General features: G+C 47.6%; 1 protein-coding gene across 1 annotated transcript; it reads right to left on the minus strand.

Moving 5' to 3' along the window:
- Positions 1 to 427: 427 nt before the first annotated feature.
- Positions 428 to 15,079, minus strand: LOC137146222 (E3 ubiquitin-protein ligase TRIM17-like; the record flags this gene model as incomplete). The annotated part of the gene is made up of 7 exons (XM_067537419.1): positions 428 to 528; positions 629 to 651; positions 1,744 to 1,974; positions 3,642 to 3,737; positions 6,141 to 6,413; positions 6,989 to 7,143; positions 15,018 to 15,079. Coding segments are annotated over 7 exons (941 nt in total), but the record flags the coding sequence as incomplete, so codon positions are not given.
- Positions 15,080 to 15,281: the final 202 nt, after the last annotated feature.

The raw sequence follows: 15,281 nt of genomic DNA on the forward strand, positions 1-15,281 counted from the left end.
TGGCTGTGTCTCTGTGCCTCAGTTCCCCTTCTGTAACTGTGGGACAATGGCAACTTCCTCCTTTGGAAAGCATTTGCAAGCTCTGGCTGAATAACTCCATATAAGAGCCAAGTGTAATGCTAACAGTTCACAGCCCTGGGGGACAGAGCAGTGATGGGATTGTTATAAGGAGTGGGTACATTTAATTCAAAAGCTTTTCCAGTTTAAATGATGAAAGGTAGCATCTCTGACTGTAACTGCTCCCTTTTCTATAGGGGGCCCAGTATTAATCTATTTGTCTCTGGGTATTATAGCACTTTTAGTATCTTTAGCTGGAATTGCCCAGAGGAATCTGGCACGTGGATTTAGGAATGGAAAAAACACGGGTGATTTGGAGGCTGCAGATAGGAAAAGCTAGAGATCCCCTGCTGCCTCAGCGTTAACTTACCTGTGAATTGCCTCAGCATTTCCATCAGGCCAGGGACTCTGTACACACCCTTCAGTTCAGCAGCAGTGAGCTCTGGTTCCTGCAGCCTCACCTGCTCACTCCTAAAGAGAACAAAATCCCCTTATCCCTCAGACGCTCAGCACTGGTACTATTGCAATGGGCTTGATATACATTGATGGTAAACTGAACATAGGATCTTACCTGGCCAGTGTGCCCTTTACATCCTAACGGGAGAGAAAGTAGATGAGAAAGAGTTAGTGTTGAACAATTTATCTGTTCTGTGTTCACAGAACACCTGGTTAATCTTTTTTTCCTGAGGCTTTACAGAATGAAAACACCTGCAGATCTGACTTACATGAGGACTTCTTATAATTAGGTGATAATAACTGAATTGGCGTATGAATACAGTGGTGCTGAGGCACGACTCCAGCCCCAGAGAAATGCAGACATGGGTATGACTCACCAGTCACTGATGGTACAACGGGGCGCACTGAGTTACTAAATGGTGCATTAACTATTTGAAAACAACAGTAAGAGAAATTTTATTTGAACAGAAATCTTGTGCAGATTTTCCAGACACTGTCAGCTGAGCTGACAAAATAAATCTCAAGATTAGAAAAAGCCACTGTCTAATTGTGCTTACACAGGTGTTAAACAGCAACTGTACTGCAAAAAGTGATGGTAAAACTGGTCTCCGGAGGCCTCAAATACTGGATAAAATGTGCTGACCTTACTGTGAAAACGTGTTTTCTAACTGCTGACTGTGGGCAGAGACATCTTTATCTGATGCCTGCCCTTGATAACGTTGGGAAGCGCTCTGACACCACGGTGATGGGCACCAAGTAAGAGACTAGGCAGGTTGACTGGCAAATCTTGTAGGGGCAGGGCTGTGTCTTTCTGGGTACTGGAAAGCATCCAGCACATGGTGGCTGCTACCCTGAGAGAAACCTTAAAACCAGTCAATGGGAGTTAGGTGCCTAACCTGTTTGATGCTTTTGAAAACCCCAGGAGCTGCCGATCTGCATCTCTAGGCACCTAAATACCCTTGAAAATCTGGCCCTAAATCACTCTTGAAAATGGGATGAAGGTTCCTAAGTCACTTTGATGATTCTACCCTTAGGTCCCTAAATTTAGGGAGCCAAATTTTGGCCTAAATATTACTAATAATACTATGAAATTCGATGTAAAGCTGTGGTGCAACATACATAAATAATAAATCAGTAAATAATAATAGTTCTGCGGGAGCAGGAGACACTCCGTGTTTGTTTCCAGGGCTGTGGAAAATCCAGACAAAAGGGGAACTTTGTGTAACTCACCTTCAGCAGCTCAGCGGCCGGTTGCTGACACTTCTCCTCTATCTCTATGATCAGCTCTTCCAGCGAGGAGCGTTGCTGGAAGAGTTTGGTAACATTTTCACTTAGTTTCTTCAAAGTCTCCCTCTCCTCCTCCCCCAGGCACTGGAGAAAGAGTTCCTTTTCCTCACTCAGAAGCAGTTCTTGTTTCTCAAATTCCAACAAGATTCGCTGGCTGTGACGCTTTACTCTTTCCTGTAGTTAATAACAAAACCGAACCAAACCATAAATATCAGCAGAACTATCAAGTGTATCCGGCCATTTTGGGTGAAGTACATTAGATTTGAATGAGTGTTAATAGATTCCTGTTTTAAGGCCAGAAGGGACCATTGTGATCATCTAACCTGACCCCCTGCATGTCACAGGCCAGAAAATTACACCAAGGGGTTCCTGCCTCAAGTCCATAATTTACTTCTGGATAAATAATTAAGTAGTCTGTGAAGCAGGGGGCTGGATTCTGGGTCTCCCACTTCCTAGGTGGGTACCTGACCCGCAGGACTATAGAGATATCCTCGCTTGCTCTCTGGTCCACTAACTATATGAGTATTTACACAAACTGGAACAGTTTCAACAGGAGACACTGAGCTTCTCTCCGCCCCCTCAGACGACTGTCCTGAGACTGGTCATGAGATTTCCCTGTTCAAATCCTTTCTGCCCCTCAGGCCTAGGGGAGAATTACCATGGCTCTCCCACCTCTCAGGTGAATGCTCTAACCACTGGGCTAAAAGCTATAAGAGAGGCACCATCCTGCCCTCATTCATTCTATAGGGAGCTGAGGCCCCTAAGCCAGCGATTTTCAAGGTGCCTACAGCTTTGGTGTTGTAACACTTCAGTCCCTGTGTGGATCTGGGCCTGAGTCACCTTCAAGTAACAATTGCATCCTTCACTCTGCCCCCACGTGAGACAATAAACCCAAAACTCATGTTTGGGGAAAAACAGCCCCACCCCACCTCACCCCCCGTCCTTTCCTTACACTAGATATTCGTCAGGAAATGCAAAACGTCCATAAAAGGCAAGGTGGGACAGAATTAGCAACTAAAAACACATCACCATATGGGTGGAGAATGGAATCTCCAGAACCCTTTGAATTAATGCCCCTACATTTGCCCCTCATATTCTGCACTGGTCCATTAACAAACTCAGCAATTTTCAAGCCAAGATGAGTATATACGTGGATTTTAGAGCACTTTGAATGTCAGTTTTAAACTGAAATGGTGTTTCAGCCTTAAATATGGCACAGAAAGGCTGCCCCTGAAACGTGTGCAACTCCGTTAGACTCTCTGGAGCCCGTTCCCCTCTCATTGACCCAGTGTAAATCAGGAGTAACCCTATCAGTGCTAATGGGGCTGTAGTAGTGTAGAAGTGGTGTGAGTGAGAGCAGGGTTGTCCCAGTGAGCACAGTCCGTGTAAAATTGACCAAATCAGAATGGCTACATTTACACGGATTTTGCCCTAGTGTAAATGCTGACACAAGGTGTGAGACAGTGAAAAGTCTGGGTCTGTATCTTCCTATGTGTTGCTAGAACTAGTGGGCTTGATCCACACGAGGCTTCTGCACTAGAAATACAGATAAATAAAGTATGTATTTATCTGGGCCTCATTTGCGTCTTGATTTAGTGTAAATCAGCCCTTTGCTGTTAAGTGTCATGCAGATTTGTTAATTTTTACCCTTCCGTTCCCCTCCATATTCCTCAAGATGAACATTTTCTGGAAATAAAGTCTGATTATAATCATAAACAGGGTTTATTTGTTTGTTTGTTTTAACGCTTTGCTGGTGTTGTCTATTTTTATCATGATTTTCTTGTACATTTTTAAAAATACCTAAATAAAATGAGAGATTAACCCAAACTGCAGACACTTACTTTCCAGCCTTTGCGTTTATTCCACTCCTTGGATTCCAGCTTTGAAATCTCCTCCATCGCTTTCTTCAGATGCTCAATGTCTTTCTGGAGTTTCACCTGTGGGGATAACGATGCCGGGTGAATTCTCTTGCAGTGAGTCAGAGCTCTGGGGATTCCTCACCCATGGGTGGCAGGAGGGTTTTGTGGCCAAGCCCAGGCCGGCTGTGAGGGGAGCAGGGTTCTGTGCCCAGCCTTGTCATGGACAGAGCTGATTTGAGTGACCCCGGGGCTCTCTGAAGAGCGGTCGTATTGGCTCCCCAAACAGCCAGGCTCTGTCTGGGTTGCAGAAAGGTGTTGTGCTATCGATACATGTGGTACTTGTTCCAGGGCCTAACTCTGACCTCCCTAGAAGGCAAGGATTGTGTTTGTGACAAGGTGCGTGGTTGGGACCTGGGATCCCTTCCCCAGTGCTGGGAACCCCCACTTGACACACATTTTGTTCCAGCACATGGCACTAGGGGGTCAGCATCACGCTGGCTTTCAGCCTGGCTCTGCTGGTTCAGCAGCTCTGTCTGAACCAACCGTGGGCAAACCAACGCCTCGTGTGTATCTTGGGCAACTCTCACAGGGCCTGCCCCCTTCAGCCTGGTGGATAAACTCCCACTGACCTCAGTGAGGGCAGAACTGGGCGCGTCACCCTCTGTGCTCAGATCCCCCTGTGCAAACAGGGCGAAGAGGGCAGGGCTCTATGGCTAGACCCACTGGTGTCTGTGTGGGGCTCCGACAGCCCGGGATGGAAGCAGCGCTGGGTGCGAGTACAAAGCATGATCACTGCTTTCAGTTCTTGTAACAACAAGTGACCGTGAGGGAGTGAAAACAACAGCTAATGGGAGCTGTCTAAGCCAGCCAATGGGAGATGCTGAGGAGAGGTGTCCCAGCCCCGCCCCCTCAGGGAGGTGGGCACCTCACTCCAGGCTTCATGGAGGTACCTGGCTCTGCCAACAACCCCAGCCAGGAACCCAGCTCCTGGAGTCAGGTGGTCAGACACAAAAGCTATGAGCCTGCCTCACTGCACACAAAACCGCTGGGGAAGGAGCTGTCACTTACTTTATAACTTTTAGCCCAGCAGTTAGAGCTCTCCCCTGAGATGTGGGAGACCCAGGTTCAATCCCCCCCGGTACTGAGAAAGAAGACCCATGTTACAATCCCATTTGTCAGGAGAGGCTATAACTACCAGGCAATGGGAAAGTCAAACGTGGGGCTCCCTCAGTCTCTCCTGGTGAAGCTGTTCCACTTGGATGATGAAAGGGGCTCTGGATTGCAGTGACACCTCAAACTGGGACTTAGGTTCCTATGCACCATTTTGGCTCCAGGTCTGGGAGTTTTCAACTGACTTCGATGGGGCCAGGATTTCACCCCATAGATTTAGAAAACTCCTACCAGTCATGGCTAAACTCCAGGTCATTTTAAAATTAAACTTCTCCTGCAGTGATTTAATTTCTCCTGCATATTTAGATATAAGCAATGTCTGCTCAGCTAGTTGAAAGGGGGGCACTTTATTTGCATGGGCTTTGTATTTGCATGAGTACAATTAAGTACTTAGGTGCTGAGCATGATGGGAAACGGTCAGTCTGGCTGGTACTGGGCTACAAATCACTTTTGTGCTAACTTCAAGAGTGATGAGATGTTCTCTTTCAATTGTATGAACAAATGGCAGTAGACTGTTCTGATGAAAAATTCAGTCTCATCTAAACAGAACTTAACAAGGGTGGTTTACGGATGTTCGAGCATGGTAAGTGAAGGGGGAAGGGAATCTGTTACTGAGGCTATACTAGGCCTAGTAAAGGGTGACTCTCAAGCATGGATTGATGATCTTCTGCTGTTAAAAGGTAGAATTAATAATGTATTTTGTTTTATTAAAAGTCAGAATGCTCCTTCTGTGTCAGTAAAAGGTTTTCCTACAAGCTGAAATCACTCAAGAGCCTGGGAAACCCTGACTGACAAGTAGCAGAGAGGACCTGGCAGGGCCTGGAAGGACAGAAGCAGCACCAGCGGGGACTTGGTGAGGCCTGCAAACAGCAGCTGAGAGGACTGCTCAAGTCCACCTCCTGCAGAAGGGCACTAGCTCAGCCCCTCCCCCCAGTTAGTGTACACTGCAGCTATGATGGTGGTAGGACAGGGGAAAGGACAAGGGAGAAGTGAAGGACATGCCCCATGTACTCTGGGGTGGAGGGGGGGTTCGGCTCATTGTGTTAATGAATTGTGTTTGCACTGTTTTCCCAAACCAGTGCTGTGTTATTAAAAGGTTCACTTTCTACACTCAGACTTTGTGCTGGTGAGAGGGGAAGTATTGCCTTTGGGGGCGCCCAGGGGATAGTTTGGGATTTCCCAGGTGACTGGGTGGGGGCTCGAGCCAGCTTGGTGTGGTATCATTGACAGGAACCCCTAGATACAGAACCCGGCCCTTGCTGCTGCCGGCTCTGTCTGGCAGAAGGTTTACATAGAAATAATGTTTCCTACCTTGTATTTCTGAACTGCCACCTTGATGGGCACCAGAGCATGAGATCTGTGCTCCCGGGTTTTATCACAAAGCTGACAGATCATCTCATCATCATCTTCACAGAACCACTTTACATTGTCCTCATGCTCCCTGAAGACTGTCTGCTGTTTTAGACTTCCACATTTTTTTCCTAATCGCTGTCTATTTTCCATCATGATGGCAAGCTGCCTGTTGGTCTGGAATTTCTCTTTCTTCAATTTTTCCCCGCATTCTGGACAGCAAACTCCCTCTGGCTCTGTAGGAGAGTAAAGAGTTAAAAGCTGGACAAATGGTCAGGCCTAAATTACAGGGAACGTGGTCAAAGCAAGGACAAATCTTGTTTCTGTTAATTGGTGTGAATTTTAGTTACAGTCTGTTATCTTTTTCTTCTTTTCCTCCCTTCCTGGCCATCTGTGCTGGGAATGAGGCACTGTCACCACTTCTGAGTAAGGCCTTGGTGGGAAGAAAGCATTATCTTCCTTCTCCCCCTGGCATGCCTTTACTTCAAAGAATGTTAGTGTAAAATGTATAGGTTTTTGAGGTGATGTGCCTGACCTCTGCATGGTAATCCTGTAAACAACAAACAGGGGCAGGTATAATTATAGTCATTATGTAGTTGTTAATATTCATTGTATAGGTGTCAATGTAACCAAATAAGGGTCTATGGGGAGTTGCTGGAAATGTGTACATTTACATACTGTTATGAATAAAAAAATTGTAAAGTAACCCCCTCGTTGCTCACTCACGGCGTGCAGGTGGAACGAGCAGGCAATAAAGGGTTCCATCTCCCCAATTCCCCCCCGGGACAACCTGTTTAATTATTTCTAACATTGTCCTTTTCCCATTTTCCATAGCGCTCAGTGATACAAACTCGGCAGAAGTTGTGTCTGCAGTCTGTGCTCACTGGATCGTTGAAATAATCCGTACAGATGTGACAAACCACTTCTTCCAATAGCTTTCTCAGAGGATGGGCAGAGGCCAAGGCTGCGGGAATGTAAGAGTTGCAGTGAGCAGTTTCACTTAATGAATTATTCTCTAACTGGAAATCAGATGACATTTGAACAGTGAGGGGAACAAACCATTGGAACAGCTTCCCAAGGGAAATGGCAGCATTTGTCATCACTTAGCGTCTTTAGATTGTCCTTGGTTGCCTTTCTAAAAGATTTGCTGTACACTGACAGATGTGAAGGCCAGGAGGGATGATTCTGATCATCTACTCTGACCGTCTGCATAACACAGGCCAGAGAATTTTACCCAGTAATTCCTGCGTCCAGCCCACAATCTGTGGTAGGTACAGCAGATCTTTCAGAAAGCAACACCCAATTTTGATTTAAAGACTCCATGGGACAGAGAGTCCACCAAGTCTCTGGGCCAGTTGTTCCAATGGCTAATTACCCACACTGTTAAAAAACTGCACCTTCTCTGGACTCTTTGTCTTCATTTTTATTTGACTGATTTGCTGTGTCTCTCTCCTTTCCTTGGAAGCTGGGGATCCAGTGAGTTAGAGATTGACCAATTGTTCCACCAGCTAACTACCCTCATAGTTAAATATGTGCATCTTATTTCTAGTGTGAATAAATTCCTGTGCTGGCTGGGTCTATGTGTGTGGTGCATTCACAGACAGTCCCTACAGGGTCTGGCTCTTCTCAGGGTAGAGGGAAGTAACTCTGAGTTCAGGGTGTGGGTACGTTTGCTGCCTGGGAGGAAAAGCAAAACTCTTTGGTAGCAGCAGCTCAAGGGCTCCTCCCTCTTCCAGTAATAAAATATGTGTTCTGCTTCCTGAGCGTGGGGCTGGGCCATCATTCTGGGGGCTCTGCCTGCTTGTGTGAACCCACAAATAAGGAGACCATGAGCCCATGTCACATGAGCTTCTATGTGTCTAGTTTCAATTTCCAGCCACTGGATCTAGTTGTGCCTTTCTCTGACAGATTAAACCTACTCCGGCAGCTATGTGTCGCTGACAGAGGAGGGAAGAATAGTTCCCTTTGCTGTAGGAATCCTGTGGAGAGATTCTCTGGCCTGAGTAATCATAGAATCACAGAAGATTAGGATTGGAAGAGACCTCAGGAGGTATCTAGTCCAACCCCCAGCTCAAAGCAGGACCAACCCCAATTAAATCATCCCAGCCAGGGCTTTGTCAAGCCACACCTTAAAATCCTTTAAGGATGGAGAATCTACCACCTCCATAGGTAACCCTTTCCAGTGCTTCACCACCCTCCCAGTGAAAATATTTTTCCTGATATCCAACCTAGACCTCCCCCACTGCAACTTGAGACCATTGCTCCTAGTTCTCTCATCTGCCACCACTGAGAACAGCCTAGCTCCATCCTCCCTCGAACCCCCTTTCAGGTAGTTGAAGGTCTCTGTCAAATCCCCCCTCACTCTTCTTTTCTGCAGACTAAACAAGCCTAGTTCCCTCAGCCTCTCCTCATAAAACATGTGCTCCAACCCCCTAATCATTTTCATTGCCCTCCACTGGTCTCTCTCCAGTTTGTCCACATCCTTCCTGTATTGGGGGTGCAAAACTGGACACAATACTCCAAATGTGGCCTCACCAGAGCCAAATAGAGGGGAATAATCACTTCCTACGATCTGCTGGCAATGATCCTACTAATGCAGCCCAATATGACATTAGCCTTCTTGGCTAGAAGGACACACTGCTGACTCCTTTCTCTGGTCCTTTTCTGCAGAACTGCTGCCTAGCCAGTCAGTCCCCAGTCTATAGCTGTACATGGGATTCTTCCATCCTAAGTGCAAAACTCTGCACTTGTCCTTGTTGAACCTCATCAGATTTCTTTTGGCCCAATTCTCCAATTTGTCTGGGTTGCTCTGTATCCTATCCCAGCCCTCCAGGGTATCTACCACTCCCCCAGCTTAGTGTCATCTGCAAATTTGCTGAGGTTCAATCCACCCCATCCTCCAGATCATTAAAGATGCAGGGGGTCAGACTAGAGGATCACACAGTCCCTTCTGGTCTTGACACCACTATGTATTTGTGACTGTGAGCAATGGGAATTCACACCTGAACACACTGTCCACCCTGGGCAAACCCAGAGAGAGGAAAGGGAGGGAGCCTTGTGGCTGAGAAGAAAAGGAAGTGGAGGATCTGAGCAAGAAGAAAGGAGGGAGAGATAAAAAATGGCACAGAGGAGAGGAGGAAAAGAGAGCGGCGAGAAGGAGAGGGGGAGTTTATTCCTTCTGCGCTGTTCAAAACTCAGGGAGAAGCCAGGCCAGGGAGGCAGGAGGGGCTGGTGCAGCAAGATACAGAGGGAGCAGCCTGCACACAGGTTACGGAGCAGGCAGACATGGGGGTGGGGTGTCAGGACTGAATTACCCCCGTGTTCCTCTGTTCTGCTGGCCCCTAGGGGCAGAGTTGGGAACATCTCCACTGACGTCTGCGGTTACTGTCTAAGGGATTGGATCAGGCTGTGTGGCCCGCCCCTGACCTCTGCATGCAGCGCCTGGGCTGCTCTTAGTAAATGAGCTGTAGAAAGGAAAGGAAAGGAAAGGGGGGAGTGACGCTGTGTGGAATATGAATGGCCATTTATAATATCACTGATACCAGTATTACAGAATTATAATAGATGTTGTAGAGGATATGCCAGGCAAGGTATTGATGGAAAAGTCATGATTCGCTAAGATTGATAAGCGCGTTTCTAGGTCTGTATCAGCTTTGTCTGATACGTTCTAAAGATGTCTGGTATATTTGTATTTCTAACCCGTGCTGTGTTTCTGGGTGACACCCCAGACAGGAACATGGCAGCAGCACTGAGCCTGCTTCATGGCCCATCAAGGGAACACAACTGTGCAATGAATCCAGTGAAAGAACCCAAGGGCTGCACCTCATGAGTCACCAGGGCATGCAGGAACACGCCTATGGACAGGGACTCTGAGGCTTTTCCATGCCATGTGCTGTGTGGCCGTGTTTGGGACAAAGGAAGTGCAAGTCTCATGGCAAAAAGGATATAAAAAGGCAGCTGCACCATCTGCATTTTGTCTTCATTCCTGCTCCCTACCTCTGGATCGACTATTCTACCTCTGAAGCTGTGATACAAAGGACTGAGACCCAGCCAGGTACTGGATGTACACCGACCAGGGGGACTGTACAAGCCTGCAAACTCCAATACTGCTAAGAATCTGATATATATGGACTAAGTCATTTGTATGTATCTGATTACTTTGTTCATTTAACATCTCTCAGCTTGTTTGTTTCCTTCCTTTTATAATAAATCTTCAGTTTTAGATACTAAAGGATTGGCTGGCAGCCTGGTATTTTGGGTAAGATCCTAACTAACACTGGCCTGGTGCTGTGGCTGAGACTTTGGGGATCAGGACAACATTTGAAATAACTCCTCACTTTACTGGACCTAGTTGCTAATTGGAAACCAGAGACTGAAATGCAATAAAGAGGGCCGTGTATTACCTTTCTGAAGCTTCTTGATAACAAGTGTGGGGAATCAGGAGCACTGTTTGTGACTGGTTGGGGAATCTAACTTCAGTGTTAGCCACCAGTTTGGGAGAATCTGCTCTGCTTCTGCGGCCTGCCCTGACCTTGGCATTTTCAGGTGGGCTACCCTAGGCAGACGGGTCACAGTTGCTAACGGGAATGGTGAGAGAAATCTGTTCCAAGGTGTATGGCCCCAGAGCTTGGCAATTTTATTACTTGGTTGTTACAGTAACTTTAAGCGAGTGAGAGAAGACTGGTGTCTCTCTCTTTCTCTACCCCCTGCCCGCCATTCCTTGCAACATGTACCCCCTGCTGACACGTCCATCTCCTGCCATCCTATCATGCCAGGATGTTGGCCCTGCAGAAGCCAAGTCCTGCCCTGTGCTGCTGTCTACTGTGGAAGTAAATTGTGCAGACCTTAAACTTTGATCAAGTAAAGTATGCCTGATGGGTAAAGGCAGGGGGAAAAGAGAGTGCGAATGTACTGAGAAATGTAATTATTTGACTCAAAGAAAATGCTTGTATAGCCGTCCATTTGTCTGTAACCTTGACTAATGATAAGAAAAATGAATGCTGTAATTCTAACACTGCTATAAATATATGTTAAAATCTGCCTGAGAGCGGAGACCCTTTACTGACCAGAGACAACTCTGTCAGTGGCTCTCCCCTTGCATATGCTTGTGCTTCATAATAATAAAAGAGTCTCTATCTCTGATGAGCCCCAACTAAAAACGCAGAGTGAAGCTTTTGTTTCTTCCACACTACACATATCACAGCCCGCAGCTTACAGGGGGCTGTATGCAACATTGCTCATGTAGCCGGAGCTGAGCAGTGAGCTGGGCCCCTCACTCCCATTACCCACCCCTACCTGGGCCTCCTGCCCCAGCTTCAGCCAGGCTTCCCTAGCCATGCCCCAGGACCACCCAGTGCACCCGCCTCCGAACCAGGCTCCTGTGCTGCACACAGGGGTGACGTGTAGCTTAACTCTGCATTTTCTGGATTTCAGATGTTTCAGTTTGTGCCAGTTTCATCCCTCCCCCTGATCCCGGCGCACATGGAGGGACAGGGAAAGGGGCTCAGACACCCCGAAAGGAGCAGGGTCTCCCACATCTCAGTGCACACACACAAGGGGAGAATTCATGGCTGACAGGTGCCCTCACCCCATAACCTCCAACATCCTCTGCAACCTCTCACATTCTGCAACCCTTTATGTCTTCTCCCCTCCTGCTCCCCTGTAATCCCGACCCCTCCCTCTTACCTGAGCCCCCAGCCCCTTTTCCCTGCCTTACCATCCGTTCCCATTCATATCCCTCCCCATAATACCCCCATCCCTCGCTGCAGACCGAAGCCCTCCTCCACTATTCCCACTCCTCTTGCACCCCAGAGCACCTCCCCTCCCAGGGAGCCTTCATATCTGCCATTAATTTTCTTTTCAAAAATAATTTCAGCACCTTCTGAATATTCTGTTGTACACAGGTGACATTGATCCACAATCATCATCGTCACCAAACACCTCGGCAGAGGCAGATGTTCCCCAGAACAGATGTTCACTTTTCCTTCTCAGAGTTCTGTGCACGGCAGGTTTCAAAGTTCCAGGCTCCCAGAAATGACCAGAGACCCAGTGCGATGTTCTGTTCTCCCCACGCAGGTGAACAAACACAGCCTGACACTATAGCTCTGGGACATGAGGACTGCTCCGTTCACCTCAGTGGCTGTTCCCATCCCCTCCCCAGTGCAGGAGAGTTTCTGATACCAGCCAAACCTGCCCATTCTCAGCTCCTCACCCCACTCTCAGCATGTGTGCTTGGGTCATGCTCTGAGCATAGAATTTCTCAGCTCCCCACCCAGAGGGGCAGAGCTTCCCCAGACCCTGGCACACAGACGGGGGAGAGGGAGGGAGGAGGGCTCAGAAACTCCAGAAATGCAAGTTCTCCTGGAAGCTGGCTCACATGAGGGGATTTGGGGGAGTCAGACACCCATAAACATGCAGGGGGCCCCACATGCCGACACCCACAAAATCAGGAAGATGGGCTCAGGAATCACCGGGGTGTGGGGAGGGACAGAGAAGGGACACCCACATCCCAGCCTACCCAGGGAGCTAGAAAGGGGACTCAGATTCCCCAGAGAAGCAAGGACCTCTCCAGGAGCTGGCTCACATGAGAGAACAAGGAAGAGTAGGTCACACCCCTGTAGCTGGGCTGGGGGTCCCTAGATCATCACACACCCACAGGAGGGGAATGGGGAGTGACAGGTGCTCCTGCCCCTGTTCTTCTTCAGCCCACCTGTCACTGACCCCCATGTTTCCCTTCACTATGTCCCATTCCCCCGCCCCATCACCGGAGCCCCTAACCCCTCTGCCTATAGTCCCACCTACTCCTCCACACCAAACACCCTCCCTTCCTAGCACCCATTTGCTTGTGTCATTTATTTTCTGCTAAAAAATAGTGTAAATAGTCTCTGTGTCTAGGACTATTTAATTATTTATACCACCTAGAACAGCTTGGACAGGAGGGTGTGAGAGGGACCCACTCAGGAGTGTGACAGAGCAATTCATTTATGGGACTAGCTGAATGCCCAAGACAAGGTAATCTGTGGTGTACGCACAGCTTGGGAACATTAGTCACAAAGTGATGTCACCTGGTGAGCACAAGTGGAATTACAGGGAATCAACTGAGAGCTGGCAGGACGACTGCTTGTGACAAAGGTTAAGATTCCGTCAGCGGTATTTTTAGTAAAAGTCAGGAACAAGTCACGGGCAATAAACAAAAATTAATGAAAGCCCACGACCTACCTGAGTTTTACTGAAAAGACCCTGAGGGGAGGGATGGACTAACGCAGGGAGCGCTGCTGGGAACTGACCACCGGTGGGGGTTGCTGCTCTGGCAGCCCCAAGGACTGGCCGCCATTATTCCGTGCCCTCCGTGACAGAATCGTGTCCTTACTTGTGACATTTGCGGCTGGCGAGCAGGACACAAAAGTTTAGTCATGGGAAAAAGAACCACTTTCTGAGTGCCCCACGGTACCTAGAGCTCTCTTTCACTGCAGAATCATTCAGAAAGGATGGACTTCTCCTCTTCACAGGGACCAGCGCAAGGCCTAGGCACTTAAGTCCCATTTAGAGTCTCAAAATGGGACATAAGCAGTATTTCAGCGGGGTCTAGGTCTCATGTTGGCCTCCAAATGGACGAACATTTAACACGGAGCTACTTCAGCCTACTCGGGGTTTATCTAGTTCATCACAGGAAATGTGGAAATCTGCCTGTCAGTTATCTAGCTCCCTGTTTAGAACCAACACTAAACGCAGCGAAGCTAATTATTATCACATACAGACCGTTTCGCTCAGTTTCAGGGAAGGTTGAGCAGACGTGCCAGACACTTTTTTCAAAAGAGCATTAAAATCAAGTTTAGATTTTAAGAAATCAAACTTTAAAAACCATGGAAATTCAAAATTAAGATTCAACTTTAACTAAAACCACCCACAAGTTAAACTTTTCCAAATCACTCTTGCAAACCACACTTAGGGTCACCCAAACAAATGTAACTCCATCACAGCAGTGTGGAAAACGTTGCCCACATCTCTTGAGCATTAAACACACATCTCTGGTGTTAAGCAGAATGCTTTGACTGGAGACTGAACTCTTCTGGTGCCATGCGCAGTTTTAGGTATATATACGGCCTCATTTCCACAGTGTCTGGGCTCCTCACAACCTTTTGTGTATTTATGCTCACAACCCCTCTGTGAGGTAGAGTCCTACTATTATCCCCATTGCACAGACGAGGACTGGAGTCACAGAGGGACAGGTTTTCTAAAGGGATTGAGGCACCCAAAGATTCAGATAGGTGCCTAGTAGGATTTTCAAAAGCAACTAGGTGCCTAACTCCTATTGAAATCAATGGCATGTGGGCATATCTGAAAATCCCACTAGGCGCTAATCTGCTTCTTTAGGCACCTAAACAGCTTTAATAATTTGTCCCTAAGTGACTCACCCAACGTCCCGCAGGACATCTGTGCACAGCAGGGGATTAGTGCTGTAACTACTGGACCATGGTGTCAACCTAAGCATTTGCATATGAAGGCCTATGACCAGCCCCCACCTGTGCAGTCTGAACACAAACCTGGAGAGCTACCAACACCTCCACCATTTGAGATGCTCCAGGAGATGCTCCCCTTTCTATGCCTGTTCTTAAGACCAGACCTGTATCCTGAAAGGCCACACACACACTTTGGAGACAGGAAGTGGGGAATGCGGTGGCTGGAATTCCCTTAAAAGTTCAAAAATGAGGTGGCACAATTGTTTGTGTTGAAAATCACGAGATGTTTGCAAGCCAGGCTTGTCACGTATTTGGAGCTGACTCATGAGTTCTGAGTGTTGGGGTAGGCACTGCTGAACGTGAGATCAGTGTTCATTACCTTTGCGCTTCAGCTGTCGAGAAGAAGTGTCTTCCTGATCCTGCACACTCCCATCTTCACTCCTAAAGAGAAGACATTCTCCGTCATCTTTCAGTTCAGCTGTTCAGTGCAGTAATTCTGCAGTGCATCTAACAGGGGTGTGAGGGGACATGAAAAAAACAAATGCATGCACAGTACCTGCTAGATGTGTTTGCCTCCTCCTGAAAGGAGAAATGGGAAACTATCAATAATATTCCATAATTTAATAAAAACAAGTTAAAAAAA

This window comes from Emydura macquarii, unplaced genomic scaffold (genome assembly GCF_026122565.2).
Source record: "Emydura macquarii macquarii isolate MOO-44397 ecotype Brisbane River unplaced genomic scaffold, CSIRO-AGI_Emac_v2 contig_409, whole genome shotgun sequence".
Taxonomy (NCBI): domain Eukaryota; kingdom Metazoa; phylum Chordata; order Testudines; family Chelidae; genus Emydura; species Emydura macquarii.